General features: G+C 38.2%; 2 protein-coding genes across 2 annotated transcripts; one reads left to right on the top strand and one right to left on the bottom strand.

Moving 5' to 3' along the window:
• The first annotated feature begins 125 nt into the window (after positions 1-125).
• LOC130500996 (uncharacterized) lies at positions 126-4085 on the top strand. Its single transcript, XM_056995906.1, has 4 exons — positions 126-2563; positions 2657-2782; positions 2870-3171; positions 3259-4085. Exon 1 carries the CDS (start codon positions 321-323, stop codon positions 1251-1253), a length of 933 nt encoding a protein of 310 aa, XP_056851886.1. The 5' UTR covers positions 126-320; the 3' UTR covers positions 1254-2563; positions 2657-2782; positions 2870-3171; positions 3259-4085.
• Positions 4086-4264: 179 nt separating this feature from the next.
• Positions 4265-7908, bottom strand: LOC130500999 (uncharacterized). The gene is made up of 7 exons (XM_056995910.1): positions 6994-7908; positions 6317-6892; positions 6059-6172; positions 5555-5680; positions 5149-5492; positions 4964-5045; positions 4265-4882 (listed from the first exon to the last, which is right to left on the bottom strand). Exons 1-7 carry the CDS (start codon positions 7906-7908, stop codon positions 4265-4267), a joined length of 2775 nt encoding a protein of 924 aa, XP_056851890.1.
• Between the last annotated feature and the right edge of the window lie 1915 nt (positions 7909-9823).

Raw genomic sequence — 9823 nt, 5'->3', positions numbered from 1 at the left:
TAGCAATTTCGGTAATCCCAGAACTATCCCTCATTTGATAAAAGAGTGGAGCACATGCGCCTGTCAAATTACTGACGTCACAACAGGTTGAGGCGGTTGCATAAAGGAAAAGATAATTATGCAAAGAACATAAGGTGTTGAAATATCTATAAGTGTTAAAAGTGCAAAGACCCCTAGATTTTTTCGTTCAGACTTTCGTTCTACAACATATGTGATTTTTGAAACTAAATCTCAGGTCTTATTTATTTGCCACCAACCTCTGTTTTCTCTACAAATCGCTCATAGACGTTTCTAAAAAATCTGTTTTCTCTAAAATCAAAATGGTTTCTTCGAGAATAGTCGATTACCATGAAGATCTCGTGGAAGAACCCGAAGTTGAGTTACCTCAGATGGTTTTTGCGGATGGCGAGGAACCAGTCGGCGTCAGAGTGCTTACTTACCAGTCTTCTCGAGCAATAAACACCATACTTAATGCTCTCAACGAAGCTGAGATCCAGTACCTGAGAGAGTCGTCGTTTGGTAAACTCATCGAGATAGCCGAAAAACCTGCATTTTCTGGTAGATTTGCTAGATATCTACTATCTCGACAGTTGAAGGTCGAAAAAAAACACGAAGCTTGGTTTCGGTTTGCCGGAAATCCTATTAGGTTTTCATTGAGGGAGTTTGCCATAGTCACTGGGCTTCCTTGCGGTGAAATCCCCAAAAAGCAGAAGATGAAGAAGAAGAATATCAACGAGAAACCTTATTGGCCCGAACTATTTGGGAGTATGGAAGAAATGCGAGTATCTCAGGCTGTGAAGATGCTACGAAAAAAAACGGTTACAGATCCAGATATCCGGATGAAATTGGCATGCCTTGCAATAGTTTCATCTGTGTTGCTGTCAACAAATCTTAAGATGAAAATGCTAAAGGAGTACGCTGAGCTACTTGGAGACATAGAAGAGTTTTTGTCTTTTCCATGGGGTCGTATTGCATTCGATATGCTGATGACCAGTATCAAAAAAAGGGATGAGATATCCTTGTCTCAAGATACCATTGCGCTTAAAGGCTTTGCTCTAGCTCTCCAGCTTGTAATTGTTGAAGCTGTCCCTGCTTTGACAGAAGTGGTTCAGGATGCGTGTTCTTCTTCCGAATCGGAAAGTGATGATGATGAAATAGAGTCCCCTGTTAGCAAGGCAAGGAGGAAGACTTTGAATCCTGCCCACGCAAGGGAAGTAGACAGAAAATCGGAGGTAAACATCATATTTAACTGAATAATTAGTACTAATATTATTACCTATATTAATCGTGCTTGTAGTAATTATTTAACCGGAATTGGATACTTCCATGTTGTGTAGGCTGTTGTGAACAGCATTATCCCCGAAGATCCTCATCGGCCACTCAATGATTCTGTTTTGGGTTGGCCAGACGAGGTGTTTGATATCAAAGTTGACAACCTTTTGAAGCTTATATTTCAAAAGTTTGTGTTCTCCAAAGATATGTTCAAAGGTGGAGTAACAAAATCTGATGTTGAGAAGATGCGGGAAGACTCCAAACCAAATGGCAAGAAGAAGCAGACCCGAGGGAAGGAGAAACAGAGCATAGAAGCAGAAGAAGATAAAATTTCACCAATTGTGCTTTCCCTTCTCAAACCTGAGCTCCAGCGGATCGAAGGCAAAGTGTCGTCTGGCATTGACTCCATGAAACAGTTAGCTTTGTCATCTGTACAGTACAAAGATGACGTTCTAGCCACTGTGTCTGGAATGATAAAGCAAATGAAATCGGAAATTCTGGTTTCACTTGCCCAGGGTCATGCACATGAGGTTTCAGGGTGTCACAATATCATCCTGTCAGATGGTCATGTCTCGAAGCCAAGTTCTTCGAAACAACTAACCGGTCGAAGCGAGGCCGGTAATGGGCATGCTGCTTCAGAGTGTCACCCAATCAATCCGTCTTCTTCCAATGCATCTATCCCACCTTGTTCCAACCAACCTGCAGTGGAAGGTGATGACGAGAATAACAGGGTGATCGCTAATGTGTTGGAAAATCTCAGTCATTATTCAACTCCTCCTGGATCACCCAACCAACCACCTGTAAGAATCTTCCTGTAGTGCATAACCGGTTATTTGTAAGAAAGAAATCACCGGCTATTTGAAGATAAATCCGGCTTCATGATTGCCTCATCATATAGATTGAGTAAACATATATTAAATCCATAATTATAAGTGTGTTACCGGTTTCAATTAGTGTATTCCGATTTCACTTTTTAGGTTTCCGACGGACGTGGTCAAGACGAAATCTCTTCACTACCAACCGGTGGTAAGCTGGGTGAAAGCAAACATCAACTCAGGTCTATATCTCGTCCGGAACTTAATGTAAGTATGTCTATATTAAATTTTGTAACTTACTACATATGTTGATTTGGGTTACAGATATTTATCAAAATGTTGCTACCTTCATAATATCTTTTATTTTAAAGGGGACCCTCGTACTCGCCCATCAAGATAAAAATACCATTCCTCGACGTACTCCTCTTTTTGAATTTAACAACGAAGCTTCCTCAGGATCAAAACTGTTTGCCCCCGTAAGTATAGAGTAGTTACCCCCAGCACTACCTTTTGTTACTAATATGAGAAGCCTTATGTTTAACATGATGTATAACATTATTTAATCGAAGGTCCAAAAATGGCAGTCGAAACAAAATCTCGCTTATGCCGCTACAAACGTGAATGTCGGAGATAGCAGACCTCAAATGAGTACACTATCGGGGCACAGCGGAACGGAGGATCGCCTTAGATCAGATGTATGGTCTCCGACCTCTTCTTGATTATAATGCTCAATTTATGACAAGCGCAGTCATAACAATATTAACACATATATGATATTGCAGTTCGATCAACCATCTTTCTCTTTGGGCCTGACTCAAGAGAAAGATGCTTTACCCTCGCGTGAACACGATCAGATGGGAGAGAATAATACTCATCATGGTTTGGAGACGCATCTAGATACTTTCCTCTCTCGAAAAAGCAAGCGTATCAAGACAGTCCCACAGTATTTACTTAGCGGTTACCAGTGCGGGAGTAGCATACTTAATCGTGCTCGAGAAGGTCAACTTTGTGGGGGTAGCTATTATGATATGTCGGTTGTTCGTGACAAGTATGCTCGACTGTCCACACTACTTAAGAAACCTTGGTAAATTTCATTTTATCCATCAGAAATATTTCATATATTTTGACATGTGGATTGGTAGAATAATATAGTAAAGCCTTTTTATTGCAGTTTTATAAACGTTGGTGGACTCTCGGTTACCCATAAAGACCTTATTGATATAGCGGACAGAACTCGTTTGTTACCTGGCAAGGCAAGTTATTATTTTAAAACTGATCTACGGAGAAGTGGAGTATATTTATGACACCAGCTAACTGTAAATTCAGGTCGTAGATATTCTTATGAGGGTTGTCCGATCCACCTTCGATAATCATTGTATCGGTAAAGTGGACATAAGTGCTGCGTTTCTGGACAGTCGGTTTGCAGCATTGTTGTGTAGGAACCATGCAAAATTCAAGAAGCAAAAGAATAAGGGTGCTTTCCTATTCAGCAAGAGTCTAGTAGATGGGCTCGCTAATAGCTGTCAGGCTTTTACCCCTGGAACCCGTTTTTACTTTCCAATATGCATCAGAAAAGAGCACTGGATAGGATTATGTCTGGATTTCAGTGCATCAAAGCTTTATGTTTTTGATTGCAACCCTGACTTAAACGAGGATTCTGCACTTCGGCAATCTCTTCTGCCTATCTCAGAAATGTTTCCTCTACTGGTAAAACAATCTTCCATATCTATTGCGGGTGTTGATACTCCCCTGATTGTAGAAAGGATTCAAGGTGTTGCCAAGAATGAAAACCCTGGCGAAGCGGCTATCACAGCAACCCTCCTGATTCAAACACATTCCTTGTTTGGTTCTGACCCATGCCGTGGGATAACTCCGTCAATTATCACCGATGAAGCACATAGAGCGGCTGTTATGATATACGAGTTTCATGCCAAGTTGTAGGACGACTTTCTTTTTTACTGAGGATCTAATATTATATGTTACTGCTATGTAATGCTTATTTATGTCAACCAGGATAATGCTTATTTACCTTTATAAGTTTATCAGTTTCTGTTATCTAGTATTAAAACCATTTGATGTTATGTTAAAAGCATCCAAGATTAGGAGGTTGAAAGATAAAACGGTCAATCGTTGCAATATTAAATAGGAAAGTTTATCAGTTTCTGTTATCTAGTCTTCTACAGCTTCTCATGTAGTTCATACAACATCACCACAAGTCTTTGCGCTTCTTCCTTGAGAGTAGTAGGAGTGATAGACCTGCAGATTTCAATCCCAAACCTTGCATGCGTTTGCATGAGCAATATGGATGTTAGGGCAGAGTGTGAGCGGTTGCTGTTATGACGCACCACATTAGGCCTCTCTATCACAACAGCAGGATAAGAAGCAGTAGTGGAGAGCACTCCGGTACGCCTCAAAAGTGGGGGGATCATATCTCTGAAGGGTTGGAGTTGTTTCGCCAATTCTTCATCAGACCGGAGCCCCATATTGCACTCAAGAACAGTTAACTTCCACGCTTTCAGGTCGAAACACACAACAACCCAGTCTTTGTTCCCTAGATCAAACGGAAAGTAGTGATGAGTGAAAGGTGCCATTGTCGGCTCGTCCTGACCAAGATAGTGAACAAGATCTTTGGGAAAATTATATGACTCTTGTGATCTTGAACGCTCAAACTTTGGATAATGCTTCAACAACAACACAACATATCTGGTGTCAAGAAAGTTGGGACTTCTCTCACGGCTACAATTCGGTGCACTGTTGTATGTGGTCCGTACAAACCTCACCAAGATATCAATAATCTGTATATTTAAAAACAAAACAGGATTCAAAATGTATATCCACGATTGTAGCTGAGAAAACTGAATATAAAGAAGACATACCCTAGCTGGTAAGGAACGGCTGAGTTCTACGATTCCCGTGATGTCCTTGGAAGTTACTGCCAGCCCGGCAACATTTATAACACTTATATATTCAAACAAAAACATATTTAACAATAGCGTATTAGATATCCAGGTTTTCAAATTATTACAAAATATATAATATAAGAGGCATTGAGGTAACTTACAAGTTGTTGCTTAGTTTACCAACGAGCTTTGTGTATTTGGACATTACCAAATCAGGGCAGGAGTATGCAGTAAAAAAAGGGTCGGCTTCACGAGCTCGGGCAAGTGTATCATCCCCACTTTCAATCTCTTGTACATGTTCACCTGGAACCACCTTACTGCGTTTGCTTTTAGGACTTAGTGGAGGATGTGACGGGTCGTCTGTTGCTTCTTCTTCCCTATGTTCTGGAACTGTGTCAATCATATCTTCTGTGGCTACCGGAAGCGATGGATATGGAGATGGAGCCTGTAAAATGGCGGTTGTTGTGATTTCTTCTGTGGCTACCGGAAGCGATGGAGATGGAGCCTGTAAAATGGCGTAGGTCATACCACATTCATGCTTATTATATTGACAATGAATTAACATACCACAGTTTTCGAGCCACCAAAGTTAGTCTCAATATTGTCTGAACCATAGTGGACATTATGAGATCCTTCTGACAGCTCTCCAATGATCTTACGTGAAACATTGGCCCCATTCACCTCTGCTCTTGACTGTAAATTGACACACAACATATTTAAATTGATTAACATATTTAATAACTGAGGACAAACATACATAATGAAATTTATTGGCTAAATATCCCCAGATAATAACCTTGGTATCGAATTTGGTTTTTGCACGGTTAACTGAGATATCAAATTATCAAGATAGCAGGTTGATACATTGATTATCGAGTTTTTAAATATTATTTACAAATTTAAATTCTCATAACCGGCACAATAACAAGTCAACATGTTCGAAATCACTTATTACCCCTAACATATTAATTAATTTTCATGTTTGAAATCACTTATACGAAAAACATAGTAAATCCATTTATTGTGGTTAAAATCACTTATACCACTAAAAAATTAATTCATTATACATACCGAGACCATAGAAGATTCTTTGGTGTGGCTATTGGCTGATAAGAAGTCAGCCTCGAAGCCCTGATCATTGTTATTCAAGCGTGAAGTAGAATTAGCTACCCTCCCATGAGACCCCTGTCAATCAACCCCAATCCAAAAACAAAAATATATTGTTATACATATCCGGTTTTACCATCATATGATGGTTGATACCAGTTACTATATATTGGTATCGGATATTACAATCGCAAACGGCAAGTTCTAGTATTTTTCAATTACCTCCAACACTGATGTTGATCTTCTGTCGCCATTGGGTTGACTGTTGTCACCATTTTCTTCCTCATTTACCTCAGTGTTTAGGTTCCCCCCAGGTTTCTGTGTTCTGAGGTTTGGGTTGGCCTCACCGTCCATGGAAGACCGCATGATATCATCCTTGAAGGTTTGAAGCTGATTATTGACTGAAACCATGATAGTGGTCTCCAAGGAGTCCACTTGAACAGCCGTTTTTTCGGCAACTGATACAGCTTTGGCCACATTCGCATCAACTCTTTGGAGCTCCGTTTTGAGAATAGACATCACAATGCCTGCAATACGGTTGTCGTCGTCCGTTTCCTTGTGTGTAACCGGGTTATTTTTCCGCTTCTTCTTACCCACCTCCTTTGCTATGTCACGCAATCTCTCAACGTCAAGTTTGGTAGCGCCACCTTTGAACATCGTAGCCGTGAAAGAGTAACCTTCTGCTAGAAGCTTCAGAAGATTATCTACTTTAACGTCGCACACCTCGTCTGCCCATACAAGTATAACGTTATCTATTGGTCTATCCGGATCATCAGGGATAATGCTTCTAACCAAAACCTGAAATATTAAAGCTTAACTGTTAACCAACAACACAAATTTAACAAAAATATCGAGTGTTTGTTATTACTAAAACGGAGGACTCAAAAACATCAACTTACATCAGTTTTTTTGTCCTCTTTGCGAGCATGCCCGGGGCTCAGTGTCTTTTGTTTGTTCCTCTTCTTCACGATATCATCTCCATCGTCGCTGCTATCGGAATCAGAAGATGCACAAGTCTCCAAGACAACTTCGGTTAGAGATGGTACAGCCTCTACCATAACCAGTTGTAGTGCCAATGCAAACCCTTTCAGTGCTATTGTATCATTGGAGAAGGCGACCTCGTCTCTTTGCTTTATACTACCCATAAGCATTTCAAAAGCTAGGCGACCCCACGGATACGAAAAGAACTGGTCGAGATCTTTTGTTGCCTCAGCATGTTCTTTCATCATCTTCATTTTGAGGTTTGTGGAGAGGAGGACCGAAGAGACTATCGCGAGACAAGCCACCTTAATCCTTATGTCTGAATCGGTTATCGTTTTTTTCCTTAGCATCTTTAGGGCCGTCGAAACCCGAATCTCCTCTCTGTTCCCAAATAGCTCGGCCCAATAAGGTTTCTCCTTCATCTTCGACTTTGACTTCACCTTCGTCTTCTTCGGGTATTCACCGCAGTGGAGACCGGTTACAATCGCGAACTCGCGAAGAGAAAATTTTATCGGTTTCCCCGCAAACCGAAACCAAGCCTCATATTTTTTCTCCACCTTCAACTGTCTAGACAACATGTATCTAGCAAATCTACCCGAGAAACCCGGTTTCTCCGCGATGTCAACAATCTTACCAAAGGGAGACAAGCGCAATCTCTGGATCTCATCTTCTTCCAGGGAATCTAGTATGTGATTGATAGCCGTAGAGGATTGGTAGGTAAGAACTCTGACACCTACCGGTTCATCGCCCGCCGCAAACATCATCTCCGGAATGGGAAGGGGAGGTTCCGCAGGATCGCGAACTGGTTCATCGCGGTTGGGAGATTCGTCCATTTTCTGGACTTTTTTTCTTTTGGTGAACTTCAAAGTTTGAAGGTGAGAGAGTAATGAGAAGATGTGAGAGATGGCGTTATGTTCTATGGGAAACTCAAAAGGTTTTAGCATCTTTTGAAACAAAACCCTTCGTAATAATTACAGTCTCCTGCATTAAACTGACAACACGTAAAGTTCAGAGGCTGCTGCAATAGGCTGACCAGGAATAATTAAATAATGCGATTATTTACATTTTTATAACATTAGGATATTGCAGTTCGATCAAAGGTTCTCTAAAATATAATCAGGCCCACTTAACAATTTAAAAGCCCGTAGTATATAACCGTTACACGGCCCATGCTTAATTTGTGAGCATACGATGGCCCATTACTGAATTTGTGATCATTATTTTGAAAATAATGATCTCATCTTCAAAAATATCTTCTTCTCTCCTTTCTTAAAAATATCTTATCATCTGCGAAAATATCTTTTTGTTAATAAAATATTATAAAAGCACTAAAATATCTTCCTCTCTTCTCTTATGTTCATCACTTCACATCGCCAAAAATAACCGGTTTTCAATCTCTGTTGACTTTTTCAATAACCTGTTATATCGTCAAAACTGCCGGTTGCAGGTTACTCAATTTTGCCATACACGTGACTTCTCAAGGACAGAATCGTGAAGCCGTGCGTTAAGTTACATGGTTCTCCAATTAATAAAAAATTTGCACACTTCTGCAAATACCATCCAAAATTTTGATATTGAGCTAAATAGGCACTTATAATTAATATATTTCAAAATAAAATGAATCTTCACAGTTTGACCTATAATCTATATGTACTATTTGACCAAAAAAATAATCTATATGTACTAATGAATAATTCATCTGCATATATTAGTTGCATATATCCTATTTTCTCAAAAGCCCCGCCCATATTTTTAAACAAATAATAATAATTTTCTAAATTATATTATATTTTTAAAATAAAGAAGTAAAAATAAATAAAAAATAATAGTAATTTCCAAAAACAAATTATTTTAATATTTTTAACACCGTCAGCGAAACACTAAACCTTAAACACTAAATCTTAAACGTTATACTCTAAACCTTTGGGTAAACCATAAACCATATGGTTTAGGATTTGTCCACGCGTTTAGAATTTAGGATTAAATATTTAATTTTTTAAAGATTTAGTGTTTAGTGTTTATTATTTAAGATTATGATTTATCAAAAGGTTTAAAGTTTATCTAAAAATATAGGGTTTAGTATTTAGTATTTAAAATTTAGTATTTAAGATTTATGGTTTAGTGTTTTTCTGGCAACCATTACTATTTTTATTCATTTTATTTTTATTTTTTATTTTAAAATCATAATATAATTTGACAAATATTTTATTTCATTTTTAAAAATATTAAATATAAAATAATAAAATATTATTAGTTGATGAATCTATGGTTTAGCCTAGAGAGTGAACACAAGAAAAACTCTTTTAAACATATATAAATAGAGTGTGTTAAAATACCTTTAAATGATTTAATTTATATAATTTATCCATCCCAAAGTATTGGATACAAATACAATAAATTTACTACATTTTGTTAGCTTAGTAACCAATGCAGATCATATATATATATATAGATATATTAAGAAGATAACTATATCCAAAACATTGAGATTTATGAAATCAATCATTTTTGACATAAATATTAATGAATATCTTTTTTTAATAATCTGAAGATGAAAAGATATGCATATTATTATAGTAGTTAAAGTCTAGAAAACAAAACAAATGTTTCCAGACTAGTTATGACCTCGGGTGTGGTTGGCACCATTGGTCAGATTATCAGAAAACTAGTCGATTGGATCTCGATACTTCTGGATTATAAAAAAATAAACTTGTTTTGACCTTTTCTCGAAAAAACTAGTTTTGACCA

This window comes from Raphanus sativus, unplaced genomic scaffold (genome assembly GCF_000801105.2).
Source record: "Raphanus sativus cultivar WK10039 unplaced genomic scaffold, ASM80110v3 Scaffold0075, whole genome shotgun sequence".
Classification (NCBI taxonomy): domain Eukaryota; kingdom Viridiplantae; phylum Streptophyta; class Magnoliopsida; order Brassicales; family Brassicaceae; genus Raphanus; species Raphanus sativus.
The sequence above is the reverse complement of the archived record's forward strand: the minus strand, read 5'-3'. Positions and strand labels throughout refer to the sequence as shown.

Excerpts from the sequence above, each read along its gene's own strand:
- LOC130500999 (XM_056995910.1), bottom strand. The coding sequence starts at position 7,908 with ATGGACGAATCTCCCAACCGCGATGAACCAGTTCGCGATCCTGCGGAA. Across the intron at positions 6,893-6,993 it reads AAGAGGACAAAAAAACTGAT|GTTTTGGTTAGAAGCATTAT; the intron begins GTAAGTTGATGT and ends TTAATATTTCAG. Across the intron at positions 6,173-6,316 it reads GATCAACATCAGTGTTGGAG|GGGTCTCATGGGAGGGTAGC; the intron begins GTAATTGAAAAA and ends GTTGATTGACAG.
- LOC130500996 (XM_056995906.1), top strand. The coding sequence starts at position 321 with ATGGTTTCTTCGAGAATAGTCGATTACCATGAAGATCTCGTGGAAGAA.